This window comes from Charadrius vociferus, unplaced genomic scaffold (genome assembly GCF_000708025.1).
Source record: "Charadrius vociferus isolate BGI_N301 unplaced genomic scaffold, ASM70802v2 scaffold104, whole genome shotgun sequence".
Taxonomy (NCBI): Eukaryota; Metazoa; Chordata; class Aves; order Charadriiformes; family Charadriidae; genus Charadrius; species Charadrius vociferus.
This window is the reverse complement of record NW_009648255.1, coordinates 4,526,360-4,548,796: the sequence shown is the minus strand read 5'-3', so window position 1 is coordinate 4,548,796 and position 22,437 is coordinate 4,526,360. Positions and strand designations below refer to the sequence as shown.

At 39.2% G+C, this 22,437-nt stretch overlaps 1 protein-coding gene across 1 annotated transcript in view; it reads left to right on the top strand.

Annotated features, from left to right (window-relative positions):
- The window catches only part of BCHE (butyrylcholinesterase), a 32,163-nt gene extending 11,562 nt beyond the window's left edge, over positions 1-20,601 (top strand). The window contains exons 3-4 of the mRNA XM_009884419.1: positions 13,233-13,399; positions 20,460-20,601. Coding sequence (XP_009882721.1) covers positions 13,233-13,399; positions 20,460-20,587 — 295 coding nt within the window. The 3' untranslated portion in view covers positions 20,588-20,601. The remainder of the gene's footprint in view (positions 1-13,232; positions 13,400-20,459) is intronic.
- The last annotated feature ends 1,836 nt before the right edge of the window (positions 20,602-22,437 follow it).

Below are 22,437 nucleotides of genomic sequence, written 5' to 3'. Positions count from 1 at the left end.
ACTCCAAAAGGCACGTGCATTCTCACACTCACTGTCTTTCAATGGAATCACCTCTGAGCCATGAAAATAAACGTGGAAATCCTAGTGATGAATAAAAAAAGGTCAAATTTTAGGAAACGTAACCTTATCTCTCCACCTTCACTTTTGGGTTTTGGATTCTCAGAAGTGACTCATCATCTTTCCAGGGTCCATAAGTATTGTTATATTCAGAAGCAGCAATGGAAACATCTTTTTAGCAATCTATTTGGAAATAGTGCATCATGGAAAAAATCAGTAACTAGAGACTTACATTTGGCAGCCATCTCTCTCTTTCTGGCTTGCAAGCTGACAAGCTGCCATTGAGTTTCAAAATTGAAACCAGGAGTATTTGATTCCGTCATCTTTTGAAAATAGGTCTGGGATACAAATTGTTTAGGTTGTCTTAATAGTATTACAAATATTGCAAAATTACAAGGAGATGTCTTGTTACTTTCCATGTGTGCAGCAAATGCAATTCCATCCATACAGATTTTGTTCTCTACAACAGATGAGTCAAATTATTATTTTCAAACATGAGATGAGAACATCTATTAAGGAAACATCCAAATATTGTAGGAGTAACTGAATGAAACATAAAACTAAAAGCTGAAACTATAATGCGAAGGTTTGCCTTGAATATAACAGTGGTGGTGCCTTATTGAGAAGGTAAAGCTCTAATATGACTGTCAAAGGCTGAGGGATCAAAACCCCCAGCGATAACGCACAGCACTGGGACTGCGCGAGGTGAACTCCCTGTGTACGCCCTGTAAAAGACCAGAGGGAAATGTCTTGGATGTGGCTTTTCTGTTCTCGCAAGAGAGAGAGGGAGAAGAGCCTGTACTGGAAATGGTTCCCTGTTGTGCCCGGGACCCGGCAGAGAGCCTACACGGATCTCTTTTGGGGAAAGGAGAGGAATGCAGAGATACAACTGTTCCAAGAGTCGAAATAAAATCACGGTGTGATTGCTACCTCAAATTTGGGAGTGGGAATAAGAAGCCTGGATGGAAATAATTTAGTGGTTGATGGAAAGTACCTGAGTAAGGAAGATGGGAAAACAAGAGAAAGAAACACTAATGGATGCAAGAGGTGAACAGGAAAAGACATAAAGAAGAGAGAAAGAACAAAAAGAAACAGAAAGAGAAGAGAAGAAAGTGTCTGAGAGACATGCTAACCATTTTAGGGGGGTGAAAGGGTTTGTGTACAGTTAAACGAAGGAAGTGCATGCATGAACTTATAACACGTTATGTGTAAGGCAGGTTCACATATAAGAGTAATAGACTTCAGAGATAATCGAGGATTAGGGATTACTTTCCCTATATCATAACTTTTGCTGGCATGTAAACACACAGTTGCAAAAGTCACTGTGAAATTCTATCACTGTTCACCCACCGTTAATCCTCTTTTTAGGGCCACTCCTCTTCCATGCTGTTTTTCTGCAGCTTAGTCCTTGTTTCATCATCTAAAGACAGAAATTGAAGTTTAAAAGGTCCACAAACCCCATTTTTCCAGGTGGTTCTGGAACACTAATCTGAAGTCCTACCGAGAAATTTCACATGAAGAATGGAAACCTTTCGGTACACATTTTAATTTACTCCCTAACGCAAGAGGTTGGCTAGTTTCAGGAAAGTGGCAAAGGGGAGAGAAGAGGAAATGAGGTGCAGCAGAGGTTACCTTACATCATATTTTTGGTGTTTAATTTTTTTTTTTTTTTTTTTCAATCAGCTGCAAGAGAAACCAGTTTGTGGGTAAATGTAGTTAGCAATTTAGTCACAGGATTGGTGAGATTCTGTGCCCACAAATCTAGAAGCTGCATAAGTAGAAATCAGGCATTTCACGCTCACAGTTAGTGATATTACACAGTTACATCCCAGAGCAGATGTAAAATTAAAAGCTGCCATCATCTGCTTTTCCAGACAGCGCTGGCCACCATCTGTGTTCTCTACCTTTCCTTGAGGGAACATAAGACAACTTCCTAATTTCACACAATACAAACCCTAAAAAGTCATGCCTCAAATTTACACCACAGAAATCCTTTTTCTACAGAAGCTGCTGTTCAAATACTGTGATTTTTATTTTAACTAATGAAGTTTTAAATACCTGCCTCCCGTCAATGTTACTCACTATGGTTTTCTCAAGGAGTAGCCTCCAAGTGAATTTTCTCTATAACTGGAAATGCTTAGAGGTTTAAGCAGTTGGTTTTTTTGTTGGTTTTTTTTTTTTTTTCCTAGCCATTAAGTAGTCTGCATACTATAATTTCCATAAAAGTCCACCCAGTTTTGAAAGAGAACTTTGAATAGGCTCAGATATGCTCCCCTCTTTACACACTATTTTTCTTCTTGAGAGCATGCCTTTCATGACTCTCGGTCCAAATGTTTATATTTGGAGATGTCCCTCTTGGAATCAGATTTGTAGAATGTTATAACGCTGGGACATAATTTGAATGTGTTTATTTTAGACAGATATGTGATCTCCACTTGTAGATGTCCAACCTACAATGAATTTAAAACAGAGATAAGAAAATAACTTAACCATAGTTTTTTAAATACCTTATTTGGGGGTTTTTGAACACTGTAGCTTCTTATTTACATTTCCTACCATGAAGCATCAGTGGGTCTGTTTCAGGTTAAGCAGTAACAGGTATACATGCTACTGAAAGGTACCTAATGGTTTCATTTATAGGACTGCTGAATTTGGCCTGGATTACACGGTAGCTGAAGTTTGTGACTCATGCTCTTCCTACCATTCACAGAAATAAAAGAGTTGCTATAGTGGAAAATATCAAGAAAATGCTACAATGATGAAGTCCATCAGGATATGATGAATCTAGATGTTTTTATTTGGTGCAGGGCTATGTAGAGCACCCACCTTGAAAAAAGATCATGATTAGGGCAGTTACAGTTGAAAACAAGTCTCAAATATTATATCCTAATATACTATCTGCTACACAGTCTGTTGAAAATTTGGTCTCTAGGGATAAGGAAAGCATTGAATCCATTTATCTAACAATTTTGCTGTGTCTGGGATGAACTCTATTAATGGGAAAAAAAGCAAGAGATGGAAACAGCATCATATATACGAGTACAGTATTTACTCTTTCTCACAACCAACTAAGGCTGACAAATTTTACCAAAGTCCCTGGGAATTTAAAACACAGTATTAATAGTTCCATGGCAATAAAAGCATTTTACTCTCCCTTTACACATTCTTTGGGTTTGTCCCAGGGAGCAATCCTGGTTAGGATACCATGTAAGTTTATGGTTTTCCAGGACATTAGAAGGAGAAATGATGTTGTAGAGATCTGCCAGTTTCAGAGGATGAGTAAAAGAGGAAGTGCCATGTGCCTTCCTGTCTACTTATTCTTTTACTTACTTTCTATGGAAGTTAGTTCTTCCTCAAGGTCTCAATAGGGTTCAGTACCTTCTTCCATTTCCAAATAACCCTCTTCAACCTAAACGAGAAAGACTAAAAACTACAGATTCATCTGATTTCTTGCTGCAGCCCAGAGTGTAAAAAAATAACAGCATGAAAAGTGGTCCTTGAATGCCAAAATGGATACCATATAAAAGGGCATAAAGATCTTACAAAATACTTTACAGGAACATTGAAAAAAAAAAAGGACAGAAATTTTCTTTAGAATAAAGAAAGACTAAGCCATAATGTTGCATGTTTATTCAAAAGCAACGTGAAAACAAATGGTGAATATTCACAGCAGAACCTGGAGTCCTGGAGAAGGTGTGAAACCACCATTGTGAATTCTGTCTTGGAGGAGAGAAGCTTCTTTTGTAAACAGCTCCAGGTATTTCTCCTATTGGGACCTGATCTGAAGTTTTTGAAGTCAATCAATCTGTTCCATTGATTTGAATTTGGATCAGCCACTAAGTGGATGCACCTCAAAAAGCGCTGGACTGGTCTTTAAACACCATGTAAAATAAACCATCATATGCAAGGCAACTTAAACAGAACAAATAAGATCCATTTGAAAATTCTTTACTGCTTTATCACAGTACATAGTATAAACTATATGTTGTAGGTATGTTATATTAGACACTTGTCCCATTCAGCTTAGCGTGACTGTGAGTATCACACTGAGTGAGTGACAAGTATTTCTTAAAACACAGTATAAAACATAGTTTTGGTGGTTTAAAATCATCCCCACATTAATGTCAAAATTTCGTCCCTTTCCCTGAACTGAATTTAACTTCAAATCTTTCATCGTCTTCAAGTCATGCCATTAGGTTAAAGACCTTTTGCTGGTTTTGGCTTGGGGTGTTTTTTTTCCCCTCTTTCCTCTTGCCGATCGCTCTTCTTACCTTGGCAGCCTCCAGCGTTGTGGGCTCTTTCCATTTTCAGAGCTCGCTTTCTTTTCTTTGGCCAGAAATAATGCTCTGTGATGAGAAAGCTGCAAGATTCAGCACGGTCTCGCTCTCTTCTTCACGCTTTCTTCAATACTGTGCAGACCATGCGTGTATTTGGGATGTACCATCTGAGATACTGAGGGATCTCCAAGTTTCAGGGGTTTTGGATTGTAGTATAGACTGGCTGGGAGGAGAGGAGACACAGGACTGATAGTCCTCACTCAGAAGGACACAGAGGATATTGGGACAATGTTGTTCTCATTTAAATCAATGTGGATCTTTGTAATTGATTAAAGCTAAATTTAGAGAAATGTCTGGTAATGTTTAACTTTGCCAGTTACTCAGGAAAGGACATTTTAACTCATTTTCAAGTTTCTAGTGCTAGTGACTCTTAGACAGCACGGTGGGACTGCTGTTCCAGAGCTCCTACGATAATCACATCTCATCATAAGCTATAAAAACAGTGGAGTTTGGGGCAGGGGTTCCTGAAATAGCAACAAGCTTTGCTGGAACATTTTCGTTGAGGAGGAGACCTACGTGCAGAAGAGCCAGCGTGGGCCCGGGAGGTCAGAGATACACAGGCAGGGTCTGAAAGGCTCATTAGCTCTGGCTCGGCTGACCTGGCTCGTTATTACTCTTGATACCAGAGCAGACTCCGATCCAGGAGCCAGGGATTTGAGGCACTGAGCTCCTAAATGCATTGCAAGCGTGCCCAAAGAGCTGAGGCAGAACATCCTGGATCTAAAGTTCTCAAATACTACATTATTTATAGCCAATACCTTAAGACCTACCTTGTCAATCCCTTATATATAGCAGGAATTCACAAATAAGTACCAAGGCACAAACAAGCAAGAATAGTTTCAACTTGATGGGTGATTCATGACGCTCTTTGGAGCAGATCACAATAAGATCAAAAAAAGGAGCAACAGCTTGTTGCTTCATTTCCTGAAACTGATATCAGTTGCAATAGTGCATACCATGATAATTTATAGTTTAAGACATTTAAACACACAACTGCTGTCACCAAGCTGGAATCTGGAAGAAATATCCTGAGCTTTATTTAGCCTGTGAAGGTGTAAGAAAGCCTAGACGCAAACGTTCTTCTCCGGTTTCTGTCAGTTAAAAAGTATGCCAGCTGGATCCTACAGGTTTCTTCAAGGATCAGCAGAAGAAATAATATTTACCTACGATATAACTTGCAAAGCAGTTTCCTTTTGCTGTGGCTCAGGGGTACTTTATAGTCACCAGATTCCAAACCCGTGTGTGTGATCTGTGAGAACTGAGCACAACAGAATATAATGAACTTCCCATAAACAGCTGCTTAAAAAAAAAAAAAAGTAATTTGAAGGATTCAAATCTGCATCCTCTCTCAGACTGGTAGAACTCAATCACATGAGCCCTTTCATTCATTACAGTGGGACCCTGAGTAAGGCTCAAACATCGCAGAACCAGGACCAATAATTTTTGCATCTTATTAAGAAAGAAGTAAATGAGAAAGGTTTAATTACTACAAATTTTCCAAAACCGGTTACTATTTTCTCGCAAAAATTAAATACTAATAAATGAACCAATGTTTTTAACCATGACTAATTTTAATTTATTTTTTCCCCTGAAGTTCCCCAGTTCTTCATAGTGCCACAGGAGCGCAGGCCTGATACTTTGAGAATGCTGGTGCCATGAGGATGCGAGGAAGCTTAGTGTATGAAACAGATAATCCGGGGTGCTTTCCCATCACCCGGTATTGCGCAGGCTGACAATACTCTTGTCTGAATTGTCACCTTTCAGCATGGTGGTTTTTAGAGCTTGGTTATTATAAATGGCACCACTCACCCTATTCAGCTAATAGATAGATAGCTGCTGTCTTTCCCATTAGTCTAAAAGGATAAAGGCCGTAAGAGAATATTTTGAAATAAAATATTAAGTGTGGCAGCACATTTGTACAGAGGGTCCATCAGTTCAATAGATCGAATTGTTAGTGATTAGCTGATACTAAGGAATACTGTGAAGAGCTGCCTCAATTAAATAAAAACTAGCAAGGTAACTTGTTATGTGGTATCATGTATAAAGAGCATCAACTGGTACTGACATTAAAAGTAACATATGTACTTGTGAAGTGATAACATGTCAGATTTCCAATTAACTTATTTAGGGGTGGCACTTCCCCTTGCTGGTCATTCCAAATGGGCCAATTCATAAACTTTAGATAATGGCCAGAAAAGCGCCCCTGTCACCTTGTCTATGCATTTGTGGTTTCTAATAACAAAAAGCCTCAGAGTGTACAATTTAATGTAAAATATTTTGGCCTAATGCAAAGATTTTATCCAGGGAGTCCATCAAATCATTTTAGTAGGTGATAGATGATTAACTGACTTGGGAAAGCGTTCTGGATAACTGTCTGAATTTAAAAAAATCTAAGAATAAATTCATTATACTGAATCACACATAGGTGGACCCAATTGTAGTGACATTGCATCAAATGCAATCTATATATTCACACAGTGAGAGCCATTCAGATTTGTACAGGCCTCAGTCTCGGAGTGGAAGGTTTATACAGTAATTAGAGCTTCTGGGGATGTTTTTACAGTTAATAATTATTTATTTTTTTTTTACAGGTATTACAGATATTTCTTCATCTTTTCTCTTGCTAACTTTTGTAAGGAAAGTTTCCAGAGCAGGTTCATTTTCTTTATTCCAATAGCTAGGACTGCTCCTCAGGTTAAGGACTTTGACTCTTCAACCCCATGGCCCTCTCCAGTGCCTACTTAAGAATGAGTCATATGAAACTAATAGCCTGGTATGAAGAAACCGGCATTAAGCCAAACTGTTTGAGGCTGCTTGAAGATTCAACCAGCAGTTAACAATAAAATCTGCTCTTCTTTTTAATAGGACTGGGCTGGAAAGTATCTGTTAAGCTCCCAGTCGTACCATCCAAGCAAAGCCTTGCACAAACATGTGCTGTCGCTACACCACCATCCTTGTGGGGACCACGCCACTGCCCAAAATTGATATTAACCTGGCAGTTGTTGTGTTGTGATGAGGAAATGAACATAGGTATAAATATCATGCATCGTGGCCTTTCGAAATTATGTGAGACATTGGGATACGTTACCCGGACTAATGCCGCAAACGCTTCCCGGCCCTCTGAGACAAGTGGTGCTCCGGAGGGCTGAGGCAGCACAGGCGTGCCTGGTGCTCTTCGTCAGCTCTCCTGCTAATTGGAGTTCCCTTCTGCCCAAGTCGAGAAGAGGGAAAGTAAAAAAATGTTTTCTTCCAGACTGGGGGAGAAAAAAAAAGTTTACCCATTTGGATTAGATAAATAAATATATTTTGATCAGGTATGTTGTTTAGTGCCAGCATGATTAATGGTGCTCTACATGACACAACCTCTAATATAGCAATTGTAAAACTGAGATAATTTCTTTTAAAATACAAACCTTGTGGCTTTTCCTCAGAGCATCAGATATCCCCATTTTGACTCCTCTGAAGTCAAGGGGATGACTCGCTGGTTGAGGCATCAGCAGGAGGGGCTCAGTAGTGCAAAAAGAAGCACAAAAGACTGGCATAGCCCATCCCTTGGAGGAGGAAAGGGCTGAAGGCCAGAGCTTTGATGGGAACCTATCACATGATGATGTTATCCAGGAGCCCTTATCATCCTATCATTTTTTAAATCCCCCTGGACCTTCGTTAAAGCAAGCAGGCGTTTTTACGTGTGGTGCAGTGACACCAGTGGTACTGGTTGTGAGTTTGGCATCTTTGTAAACTACATAACTCTGCTTCCAACCCCTCGCCAAGAGCAACTGCCGATACCGTAGCCCAGTTGATGTCTTCTCATCCTTTTGTTCATTTATCCTGAACCTTGGATTTCTCTGCCCTGGGCTATCTTACTGCCTTTCACCTGGCAGAGAAAAGCATATGGGAGACAACACAGCCAAAACTTACAATGCCACAGAAAAAGCAGTTCATTATGTATTTCTACAAGCACAGAGACATTATTAATTACAGTCACTCCTATCAGGTTTCATACCTGCTGCGCAAGTGTTTGCAGGGCTGGGAACCATGCTGTGCTGCTGGTAGCCTTCACGTGGTTCCTCTGAAGCCACCCTGGGTACGATCACGCGAGCTTCAGCATCTCCGTTTGCAGTATAGACACATGCAGAATGGCCCCTCACCCCCAGAGCTACTCCTGGAGCGAAACATTTACAGTATGTTTCTTATTTGATGCCAAACTGACTATTTCCATAATTCTTAAAAGCTTCATAATACACCTGCAGAAAACGTGCAGGAGACGGGGTTGTTGTTGCTGTTGCATTCGCTCTAAGGCCGTTCCCCCTCCCGCTTATCTCGTGCCCATGGTAACACACTGTAAAATGCCATCCCATGAAAAACAGCTGATTGCCAGTACTGCCCGAGACCTCCAAGGAATCATGGAAGCTAATAAAAATGATTCACGTTCACCCTCCCCTCCCTTCAAACCAGCTGTTTAAAAGAAAAGGGGGGTAAATTGAAAATGAGCATCAGCGGTTACAACCCTGGTGAAGTCAATAAAGGCGGAACAGGTCTCTATCTGATTTCAATTTGTGCTGCACCAGGGGAGCAGAGGGTGCCGCCGCATTATCATAACTCTTTGTTAATCTCAGTGGGCAACCCATTCGGCTAACGAGACCCATGCCAGCAGAAAGCCTGTCTGGTGATAACCTGCAGAAGGCACAGAGGAAGAAATTGCCTTACCAAGCGTCTGGTGGGGTTGGTGCCACGCTGAGGAGAGCGGGAGGGAGCCAGGCAGGGCACAGAGAGGCCACCTTCCCACGGCCTCACACGATGGGGGAATGGGAAATCCTCTGCAGGGTGAGCTGCAGGCAAAGGAGCTTGGTGGGCAACCCTCAGAGTGGGTCGGAGCGAAGCCAGCGGCAACTGAAGAGACAATTAAGAGTAATAACATGCTGCTCAGGTGAAATTAGTGTACACTTCTTCTCAGGGAGCAATATCTCTATGAACAGCTTCAGCCAGGCAGAACAAATGTTTGTCTGTCTGGAGGAAGGGGCTACTGGGGACTGGAGGTAAAATTGTGTTTCAGCCTGTGGATATCTTGGTGAGTTTGGGTTGGTATAACTCATCTGTGTTAGGCAGTTAAAATGATGTGGGTTTTGTTTTTCTTTCCCTCTAGAGAAACACACTATGTGTTAAACCTGATCCATTTACAAATAGAGCAGCTAAGTAGGAATACAGTGAAAGCTTGGGACAATCTAAGCTGGCATGTGGTACGGTTAGTGTTTACAACACTCATTAGGAAGGTAAACGATGCCTAAAACTGTTTTCAAGAGACTTAGAGAATTTTTTTCTTTGTGGATTATATAAAAATATAACTTAACATCACAAAAGAACCTCTCTGTTAAATGGCAAAACCACAGCAGAATGAAAGCTATTCTGAGCTCCGTCACAAAACCAAAGTGAATATTTTACAGGTACTATATATATCACAAATGATTGAAAAATCCTTAAAAGATGAATTACATTTTTATGTGTATGATAAACCATCTGTAGAAGTAACGCTACGTGAATATGAATAAATACACAGTGCACTAATATTGTATTTCAGGCTATATTGATCATATTAATGAGAACAGTAACATATGCATGTTTATTATGATTAACAGAACTATGTTCAGGTTGTTGCATTTTCCATCTGAACCAAACTAACTTTCTCTTTCTAAAGTTGTTGAAGATAAACACTGAATACAGAGAAATGATCAGTAAATAGGCTCCTCTAAAACCCTCTTCACTCCTATGTCAAATCTATTATACTTACTATAAACGAGTCTTGAGAATTAAGTGTTATTGACAGTTATGGACATACAATACCCAAAAGGGGAAGAAGCTGATCTTGGTAACAGTGAGTAATACCAAACAACTTCCACTCAGCCCAGGGTTAAAAAAGGCTCATGAACTTCAATGAGAGCACATATATGTGTAAAGGTAGAACATGAGAGCAGCTTTATTGGAGACTGAGCCCACAAAGATACTTTCTCATTAACTTGAAAAACAGAGTAAGTCTGGCAGCCTTAAAGGCATATCTTAACAAAATAATTAACTATAAATGAGCTGCTGTACTGCTATCAGAGTGTAGAGAGTCTCCAGCCTATAACTTCAGGGCATATGCAAAGAAGAAAAAAATAGCTGAAATAATGAAACAAATTCTATTTACATCAAAGTTTAAACACAGGTGGTTTGGTTTTGGGGGCTTTTTTTCTCTCTTGCATTTCTTTTCTGGGAGCAATTCAAATAAATGTATTTCTTAATTGCCGTAAGACTTGCTTCTGCAAACATTAAAAAGTTTGTAGAAAAGGAGCAGGCTTCTTTCTAAAGTATTCAGTGAAGAAGCTTACATCTTCGGGGGTTGTAACTAGAAGATCTTCAAGGTCCCTTCCAACCTAAACCATTCTATGATTCTCCAAACAAAAGGAAAGTCTTCCTGGACTCGAGCTTATAGATATGGACAGAGGTCTAAGTGACTAGTGCTTGACAAGTAAGATGCACAAGGTAGAGGTCCATGCTGAAGATGCGTGACCCAAGCCCTTTCAGGACACGCCTTCTGGTGGGAAAACCTGGAATGTACTGAAGAAGAGATGACTGAGTCGTAGCAGAAGATGAAAGAGCAGAGGTTTGAGGAATTGATAAAGATGATAGGATGGAGGTTTCCATGGAAATGTTGAGCTTTGTTTCAACAGAAGCAAGTTCCTGTAATTTATCAGCAGAGATCATCCACCCAAACATAGATGGACGGAGACAAGGTTGTGCAGTGTATTGGATTCCTTTCTGTTCAGTAAGGATATTCTCACAATACTTTCAATTTTCTACATGAGTATTATTAAACTTTGAGTTTAGTGCAAAGAACAGGGAATTTTACAGCTTATTCTGGGCACTGCAATTCTCATCATGAAGTTATTAGCAAGAAGGAACGAACAGTAATTGTGATAGAACAACGAGGTTATGATTATAACTTGTTCTTACCAGCTAAAAATTATACTCCTGTGATTTGTCTGTTTTGCTGTAACTGGGAGCTACTTTTTAACTTGGGAAATGTTCAATAATGGAGCTAAGAAGGAAATTGCTGGCCATTGCTTTGAACAGCAAGCTTCCTAGAAATTCAGAGAGAATGTCATAATCAGCAGGTTCACGTATTTCAAAATGCTGTGTTCATCTGACAGTTCTTTCAATCGTTTCTGGTAAAATACATCTGTAGCCATTGTGTAATCCCCCCCACACCTGTAAATTATAATGTGGAATGTCATGATTTATTTCATAGCATAAAAGCTGTTAAATGAATACTGACAGCACCATTAGTGTTCTGATCTTGAACCGAAGTGCAAGTCAGATCTGCTTAAGTCATCATTCTCATGAGCCACAAATAAATGTGCAGTTAAAAAGGGTGCCATAGGTTAATCAGAGCTGAATTAGTAAAGAAAAATTAGTAAAGAAGTGAGCAATTCAGGAAATGACATGCTGAATCTCTTACTCCAACATCATTTCTATAAGTAGCCAATGGCAAAGACTCCAGAATACTAAAACATGGGCCGAAAACTTGATTCATTCTGAACGAACTAAGAGATATTGATATCATTTCAGCAGCTGAATCTTGTGCTCTGATGGCTCCCACCTGCACCCGGTACCTTGTTCCCACTCTTGGCAAGCAGAACTCAAGTGGGCCCCACACACCTTGGACTCCTCTCTCACCGCTGCCTTCCGGGACGAGTCCTGGTGAAAAGTAAAGTAGAGATAACCAAATTAACTTAGCTAATAGTGTTCTTAATTCATCCCACCAAAAATCATCAACTACTGTTCTGCCCTAAACCCAAGATTCCTTGATACCAGCCTCTAGAAAAGGCGTCCTCCTGCTTGCACCGCAGTAAGGTGTTTAATTTGTATTTTTAACCTCTTTTGCACTAATGTAGATTCATACTTTAAACAGTTACAAATCATCTGCTTTTCCTGAAGATCATATTCCGTCTCATTCATTCCCTATGCAACGGTCCTTGTTTTGTTCTTTTTCTACACACTTAAACCAAGTACTTTTTCTGTAGTCATATAGATACTACATATCATCCTTTTTGGAGGGGAAAAAAATGGATGTCTGTCCCTAGAACCTCATTAATTCTGTTGTATTACAAATATTTATCACAACTATTTTAATATTAACAGCTGTGGTCTTTTAACCTGCAGAGCCTGTTCTATAAAGAGCCGAGAGCTCTGTACCTCTTCCTGGTTTCCAAAAGATTTGATTCCTCATGTTTGGCACACCACTGATGGGGCTGAGCGTACTTCAAGGAGGAACTGTTCCTTCTTAATGAGAAATAATTGTTTTCTCTCCCAATATAGCCCTCATTCAAATTTTAGACATTATTTGTACTTGCATTTTTATTTGAGCTAGTTAGTCCAATCTATTGGTCTGTCTGAAGGGATCAGCAACATTCAAACTAAAGCATAAACTTCTGAACCTCCCAAACTGGTTTGTTTGTTAAGTCACCCATAATAATTTACAGCTGCTGTGAGAATCACCAAATTCAACAGGTGTAGTTTGTTTATGGTCATTTATTAACTTTTTTCCCTTAGGTGAATGCAGAACACCCCAAAAAGGGAATATAATTTTTATTTTTTTTTTTAAATGAAGTTAAATAAAATTTACCTTCTTCCCTGCTCCCTCCCCCCACCGGCCCCCCCATGTTGCTTACAAAAATATACTTTGGTAATTCCAAACTAACAAACTTAAAGCTAAAGTAACTGCTAAATAAAAAAGAACTAGCGCTTTATTGATGTACTGAGGTAATTCCTCATTCCAAATGAAATGTTTCTGTTCTCATTTAGAACTCCAAATGGGACGCTGATTAATGGAACAAGATGGCCAGTCTTCACCAGTACTGAACAAAAATATTTGACGTTAAGTACCAACACTTCAGAGATACTGACAAAATTACGTGCTCAGCAGTGTCGATTCTGGAATAATTTTTTTCCCAAAGTCCTGGAAATGACAGGTAAAAGTGCTTTTATAGATGCTTTTGTTTAAACATTTATACAAGGATCATTTACTTGATACTAACATGAGCTTGTTAGCTGGAGTCGAAATCTTTGTGTTCCTATTTGTAACTGAATTTCCGTGAGATGTTCAGATGTTGGACACCACCATCCATGCGGTGGTGAGGGTACACCCCACATCGTGCCCTGTGCGCTAGGACAGAACCTGGGGACAGGCCAAGGCTTGGGACTTGCGCAATGTGGAGCTTCTCTGCCCCAAAATGGAGATGAGGCCACAAGGTGAGACATTTTAGAGCGCTGCAAATCTCTGTTCTCAAGCTAATCCCCCCATGAGGGTCAGCACTGCCTGGGTCTGGGTTCCTGGGGTACTGGAGAGAGCAGGGAAAACATTGCCCAAGTGGGAGCTTGTGCTGGGCTTTCCTGGAAGCTTCAGATGTTCTGTACAAACTTTATGTATCTAAGGTACATTGTGGGGTGTTATATTGGGATTATATTATGGGACTGTAGTATTACACAGCTAATCCACAGAGGATATTAAGTGTGTTACTGCTGCCAAAAGGGGATTCTGTTCTACATCTCACATGAGAGCACCTCGTGTTATTTCTAGAGCATCACTCACTGACAACAACCAAGAGACTTCAAGACCTGCCTATGCAAAATAGAACCAATTTGTGCCTGACTGTGTATACATTGAGTTTATGAAATTTCACTACCCAGAAGAATATAACAGGCTGTTTGAATCTTTAAACTCAGTTGAACACAAAGGACTCAGGTTTTCTTTAGAAGCCCCACGCCACTGTTTTTGCAAAGCCCACCAAAGAGACCAACCCTCTGTGCTTCCGGACTTCGAAAGGAACTGATTTTTTAAAGTGATTTTGCAGCTCTGGAACTGCATTCTGCAGTTCGACTGGGGGAAAATAAAAAAAAAAAAAAGAAAAAATTAAAAAGTCTCATTTCAAAAATAAGATACACTTTTTAAATGTTAATTAGTAATTTAAAAGCTTTCTGTAAGATCCAGTTTGAATGTTAGTCTTAAAAATATGTAAACTTTCACAGTGCACAGATGATTCTTTCTGATATAATTTATTCCTTCCTCATTTGAGCCTATAACTGTATTATGGCTCAACTTTTATCCCCTCTCAATTCAATAGATGTTTTTCAATTAAATCAAGAGAAGCAAAATCAGTAGGTAAAATGAATAATTTATAAAGCATACTCTGTGATTTTTAAAAATCACAGTATACCAAATTATGGGTGGATTTTAAGAGGGTTTCTCAAATTCTGACAAGCCCTTTATGCCGAGCCAGGAGAACTGAACTATTTTACATATTTCTTTAACCTGGCTGTGAACCCTTGTAGAGTAATGTGCATCTTACGAATGGACTGTGCATAACCAAATGCTCTGTGACAGAGCAGAAGAGAGCACATCACCAGACATAGTTCAACACATCTTGGCAGGACAGCAGGAGTTGCTCTGCATGCTCCTGTGGCGCAAGGGATGACGAAGCAACACTCTGGATCTGCCAGGAGACAAATACATCACTTTGCCGTATTCAGTAATTTACAACATAAATTTACATAATTTAATTAAAAGAAATTCCTGAGCATACTCTTAGCAAAAAGGAAAGAATCATCGTGGCTCAATCCTAATATAGAAATGAGACAAGAATATTGTCAAGAAGCACTGCTGTGTTGTCACATATCTACATCTATCGGTCCTTGAAATACTGTAACAGAAATACGGTGGTTTTGTATTTACGTTCGCTATACAATCTTACACATTTCTGACAGAGAGACCTTTAAGATTCTGCTTACAAACATGACATAATACTTTATACTGTAATAATTCTTTTCACCGAAATATTATTTTGCATTTTCTATCTCCTTTTATGCCCAAAGGAGAGTGCATGCCATAAATACGTATATTTTCTGAGGGTCTATCCTTTCTATTACTTCTTCGCTTGAAATACTCTTAGAAAAAGAAGCTTGCCTTAACATGATATAAGATGACACAGAACAAGTAGTAAGGAAATTTTATGTTACCATTATTGCAAGTTATAGTTCAAGCCGGGTTCAGATAGACAAAGCGGAATTATATTAGGTAGAACCTGAAGAGAACAATCAAACCAACTTACTTTGTAGAAATTGCAAGGGGATTTCTCACTGTGCCAAGTGGTCAGAATTTGACACGGATGTGCTTAGTAACGAACCACTTGTTTAGTTACTGATCCACTCCCGGCACAAGCCTTGCGACCCCCTTGGCGTCTTCTCTGCATGTAACAGCCGGCTCCAGATGTGTTCTGCATCTGAGCAAGCCTGTTCCCATGGCAGGCTGGGTAAGCCAAGTTCCCGGAGGCAGTTAAATATACGAGAGAGGAAAATATTTAGTCCCTGCCATCTTTAAGGTTAGCTATTTTCCATTTTCTTCAAGCAATCAAATCAGATGTGTTCCAAAAAAATTATTTTGGGTAGGGATTGAGAAAACTAATCAGAAAAGAATACGCCTCACACACTAACACAACAGTAACAGCCATGTAAAAGATGCCTTTATACCTCTAGAGTACTTTGTATGATTTTGGAAGATTTCTCAATGTCTTCTCCTTCAATTTCAATATATAAAAGTATAATCGAAGACATGAGTCAAAACTTGTAGTTTTGTGTCCATCTTGATAATTATCGCTGGAGAGGTAAACTGGACCTAGACGTGCCTTATGTGGGCTCTCAATCCCAACTAGACGCGATTTCTACACAAATTTCAACCCTACTGCAAAAGCACCGAGAATACCCTCCATTCCCACTCACCCCGGGGCAGGCTGGGAGCATTCGGCAGTCACTGTTTCTTTCCTGACCACTGGGACAATCACCAGAACTTTTTCTGATGACTGCTGCTAAAAGAAACACACCGGAGGGATAATAAATAGTAAGTGACTCTTCAGTAGCTTTTAGAGCAATCATAGGTTAATTATAAAAGCATCTATGTTAGATTCCGCCTCCTTAACACAATCGTTAATGCATCTAGAGCACTATTTATATATAGAATCGTTTAGGTTGGATATGACTGTTTCCTTTTGATTATGGAAAGCTGCAGGCAGCCAAGCATCCCATCTATTATTCCATTATGACTTTAATGTGCCTAATACATATTTTTCTATTTTATTTGATATTGCTGCATCGATATATCATCTATAGATAAATCAAACATCAAAGTAGCTAATGTAAATACATCATGTTTTAAAACAAACCTAAAAATATTTTGAATGTGGAGGCAGAGAAAAGTTCAACCTTTTGACTAGTAAATAACAAAAATCGTTGTATTTGCTACAATCCTTCAAACAGCATCTGGACTCTATAGAGCTAAATACTCAGGGTAGTAATAATATTAAAAATGCGACTAATTAGAAAATTCACCATCAGAATTAGTTTTCAATTTCCACAGAGCTAGATGCTGCACTCATTATGCACGCAGAAAAGGGAACTAGTCAAAAGTAACCGCACCAATACTACTGCATCTACCAACAAAGTAAAATTGTACTCAGTGCACCAATAAGCTACGTACCTTAGCAAGCTGATTTCTTTCTGAGTCTATTGCTTTGCATCCCAGGCCATAGGAGAGATAACAGCCCTTACAATATTTCATCTCCCAGAGAACTCTATTGACTTTTAGAAGAAAATAAAAAACTAAAATAAAAAAAAAAATCCGAAGTCCTTAAAAATACACATGAAAACAAATATACTGTTGTGGTTAAATAGGCAGTGATATTCAGAGTGTGTGATTAAAGAACATTGAATAGAGATACTGAAGTATAGATACTATTTGTTTTCTCCTTTCTAAACATTTGTGTAGAAACTCTCAGCGTGAGAATCTACAGCACAGATTAACTTGCGGCATTTATCGTACTAATGAATCAAGAAGTTTACAGGTACTCACATTTATGAGATGCTGAGGGCAGAAAAATTAATTCTAACTTGTCATCCTTTATTAATTATACTATATCTTAACAGCTACATGGCCTTTGTCCCAATCTTAATGTTAATACACAAAAAAAACATTTAAGATTAACACTTTATTGGCACATCTAACAGTTCAACAAATGATGGTTGAAGTCCAGGCTGGATGAAGCCTTGGGCAACCTGGTCTAGTGGGAGGTGTCCCTGCCCAGGGCAGGGGGGTTGGAACTCGATGATCTTCAAGGTCCTTTCCAACCTAAACCATTCTATAATTCTATGATTCTATGGTATGGAGATAAATTTAACTTTGCTGTAATGCCATTAAAGTAAGGGCTGTACACCTGTGTGGAAAGAGGAGAAATACCAGCTGTCTGCGCTGACACTGCCGAAGAATAAAAAAAACAAAAACAAAAAAAAAAAAAAACCCAAAAAAATTACTTTTTTTTTTTTTTGGTCTGTTAAACTGGGACCTTTCTGAGCACTGAGGTATGATTCATTGCCTACTGAAATCTCCCCTTTTCTCCTTGTAAACTTCACTGGGCTTTGCATTAGGCTAATTGGTATTACTCTAAAGTTTGGGATTGCCTAAATGACTACATATAGCAAAATAACCTCACTGCATTATGAGCTGACTTCCATCGCACTGCAGCACATTGTAGTGTCCCAGTGCTCTGAGCTGTAATTATCGGTCAAGTCGAATTCTCTAATCTTTTTTTTTTTTTGCCTTCTAGCTGTCAGCTCATCTAAGTCATGGGTGGTTGCTTCAAAGAGATTGATGATGTTGGTGATAATGGGATGCATTGACTTGTGACTTCAATTTGGATCTTATCACTGCAAAAAGCAAACAAATGGGAATCCGAGTTCTTATTTCAGTTATTCCCTTCCCCCTTTTGTCTTTTAGATTCATAATGGTGGCTACTCTGAATTTCTCATTGTCTGCCTTCTCTAGCTGACTCACTTTACCGTGATCCTTAAGAAATACTGAAATGCCTCATTAATTTATACTCTAGAACAGTGACTTTTAATTGAAGATGCGTGTGGTAGAGGTATTCCAGTCTCTAAAGTCTTTGGGCAGACTTCAAACACACCTAAACCTGAACAATTAAAGAAGGAATAGTTGTTGGGTTTGGGTGGGGGGGTTTTTTGTTTGTTTTTTTGGTTTTTTGGTTTTTTTTTGTCCAATTCATAAGTGGAAGCTTTGCCTGGATAAATAAAACTGGATACCCATAATCAAGAATAAAACAAGAAATACGAATGAGGCATTTTTCTCCAAATAATACTAGTACCGGTTCATACCTTAAATTACCAATCCATTTGACTTACATGGAAAATTTGGCTTTACCCGAGACCCTGGCTACATCTTTAAATTGTGAAACATGCAAAGACGAGTCCTTAGAATCAGGAAAGTAAAATGTTGTGCCTGCCTTCTCCCCATAGATCTGTGAGTCATAACTGCATAGCTTAGTAATCAAACCGTGGTTTTATTGTTACCAGCATTTACAAATCCTCTTTGAGTTAATGACAATTGCAGCCTGCAGAAAAAAATTAAAAGTGATCTAAACTTTTCTTTGGTCTCTGATGTAACCAAGCTTATTTACATCTTTGAACTGAGGGAGAGGAGTGCAGTTAATTTTTTTTTTAATATTTTTTTCCTATATTTCTTCTTCACAATTTCCCTTTTGACTGGAAGCAGAAGTATAGAACCTCCCCAAGAAAAAGTATCCTGGTTTTATTTCTGGTCTCACTGAAATCAAGAAGCAATGTAAATCTCATTTCAAAGTCTCATTAAATTGCCATCTGGATTTCCACACCAAAAAGGTTTGGAAATGTTGAGCTAAACTGCAGATAAGCAACCAAATTACTGGATGCTCCTCCAAACTAAATCTCTGAATCTGTTAACTCTCTTTCCAGAATATTTTCTCTACTGATGTGTAAAACACAGAAGTATTTCATTTTCACATAACCAGTTAAACTTGCAGTGCTGGCAGATCATAAAAAAGGGGAAAAGGGTATATTTATAGAGGGAAAGGGCCTATGCTCTACTGCAGCAGAAAAACATAAAGTCAAAAGAGCATAAAGAAACCATGGAATTGTTATCTTATGAACACCATTACCAAATTTTTTTGGAAGCAAGCTATGTCAATATGGACACTGAGATAATTAGGTCCAGAATGAATAAAGGCATTCATAGCTCATAAATGGTTTCTAAACTTTAAGAAAAAGTCTACAACTGATCCAAAATAAGCCACAGTACGCGATGCAGCCTACATGTTATCTTTCCTTTACTTGTTGGATGGGTTGTTCCTGCAAGGTCACCGCACTTCTCCCTAGCGTTAATTACCTTTTGGGACTGGAGGAAGTGATCCCTGTCCGTAAAATACTCTGGGAACCTTGTGAAATGACGTATTTTTATTACTCCTCTCATCCTCGCCCTCTGCTCTGATACCTATAACAAATTTGGCAATAAATATTGCCTTGGGACACAGGATTAGTTGGCAAATGCTTTATAGGCTAGAATGAAAAAGAAAAGAAAAGATGGTTCTGTGTTGACACAGTGCACATTTTGCAGTATCCTTCTCCGAACCTGTGCCCCTTACGCTTGTGAATTTATTCCATAGTATTGTGAAATCCTGGCCATCCATTGAAATCCAGTAAAACTAATGGCAATACTGTTGTTATCTTGAACAAAGCTGAGATTTCACTGTACCTTTACAAGTATGTCTCAGTTTGCATATCGTAGTCTTTGAGGTTTGAAGGTTTCACCGAAAAGTACACCAAGCCAAACTAATATTTTGCGGATTTTAAAAAAAAAGTTGCTTTAAAATGACTAATTAGATGGACAGAAGTATTATCCAAAAGCGAGAAGCCCATACATAAGTATAGTTATTACCCTGCGGTATGCCAGAATGATATCTTTGCAGTCCTGCCTTCCTGATGTAAAGATAAAGCGTTAATCACCGAATTTTCAGTCATTCCAGGTTTAAGAAAAGAGGCAAAAGACCATCCTATAATGTATTTGGAGCAAATGACATTGATAATCAAAATTATTTTTCAATTAGCATATAAAGAGATTCAAATTTAGATTAATGTAACCCATTTCATGTTTTACAGGAAATATTGATGAAGCAGAACGAGAGTGGAAAGCAGGATTCCATCGCTGGAACAATTACATGTCAGACTGGAAAAATCAATTTAATGATTACACTAGCAAGAAGGAGAGATGTGCAGGCTCTAATTAATATGTTTACCCTTTCCAGTATGTCCGTATTACTGTTCATTGGGCAAATATACAGGTAGCTTTCTAATACGTCTAGCATTAAATATGTTATGCAGATTAAAAAAAATGTTATGGATATAATTTTGATTCCCCAGATCTTTCATTTATATTTTACCTCATATCTCAATAAACAATATAAGGCATCCGTACCCTTTGAAGCTTCACTGTGTTAAATAGGACTATAGAGATTAAAGTCTGAAGATTAATGATGTACGTATTATAAACACTAGCTGCTTAAAATCACACTTCAAAGAAACAATGTAATCTGTTATAGAAAAATGGATTTTTTTTTAATAGAAATAGCAGTGTTTTATAGTATTGCCATGCAAGCCACAATTGGTTTTGATCTTTAACTGCAATGCCACTGCACTTAAACCTTGCTTCAGACATAATTTAATTGACATAAACATAAAGAAATAATAACTTTCCTGGACACACCAAATGATATTTGCTTGTTAGACCAAAAAGTTTTAAGGCTGCCATTAAAGCCTGAATCGTTGCTTCTTTCTGGCCAAATCTGTAGGACAAAGACATAGTAGGAGAGTATTCAAACTATGCATTGAAAGCGTAAATCATCAGCACTCTGTGTGCGAGTCCAATGGTGAAACAAGCCAGAAAAACTGACGCCTCTACTTCTGCTATCTCATTTTTCAAGGAGTAAAGACCTACAGATTCACAAAATAGTAAACTCACAGCTTTTTTTCCCTACTCACCCAGCCTCTGTCCTCAACTGGTAAAAGTCTTGGTGTGGAGGTAAGCTCCAATCATGATTGGGGATCTTATCAATATTTATGAATACTTCAAGGGCGGGTGCCAGGGGGATGGGAACAGTCTGTTTCCAGTGGTGCCCAGTGACAGGACAAGAGGGAACGGGCACAAACGTGACCATCGGCAGTTCCATCTCCACCTGAGGAGGGCCTTCTCTGCTGTGAGGGCAGCAGAGCAGTGGCACAGGCTGCCCAGAGAGGTGGGGGAGTCTCCCCCTCTGGAGCCATCCCAAACCCGCCTGGACGCCGTCCTGTGCCACTGCTGGAGGCGCCCCTGCTCTGGCGGGGGGGGCACTGGGGGAGCTCCAGAGGGCCCCTCCACCCCTGACCATTCTGCGATTCTATGATTTTCTTTTTATTTTGTCATCCACTGAGTTGCCTCCTAATCAAGGGACAGCCCCACATTACCTGGAACAAGACAGACGAACCTGCAGAAGAGCATCGATCTGTGCGTCAGCAGGTTCGACAGAAATTAGCCATGAAAACCCTGCTCAGCCAGCCAGTTCTCAGCAAGACCTGGCCACAAAGCTCTTGCTCCTCTTGGGAAAGGATATCACTGCAGAGGGACATTGGGACCTTGGTGGGAATGGCCCAGCTCTTTGACATAGTTACATGAGCTCTAGTTGCCATGCAGGTAGGCATCTCCTGGACCCCTTTCTACCTATTTGAGCTGAACTGTATTAGAAGCTTCCAAAAATAAATAAAAAAAAACCCCAACAACCTTAGATAATTCTTCTTCCTACTTCTCTGCTTCTGGATGGGTTTGGAAGTTGTATGCCTGAATAACACCTTAATTGGCTGCTTTTCACTGGCCCAACTGGGAAGAATAAATGCCAAAAAAAAAATTATAAACATAAGGAGTAGGTAACAGCAACAACCTATCTCATAAATAAATTATCCTGAAGCTTTCTGTAAATGTAATAGCATTTCAGTGCATCTATTTTCTTTTCTAGCGATTGAGATCTCTTGCAAAATTCCTTCTCGAACCGAGTAGAACGAAGAGATCCAGATAATGAACAGAGAGTGTTCTCTTTCTGCAATCAGT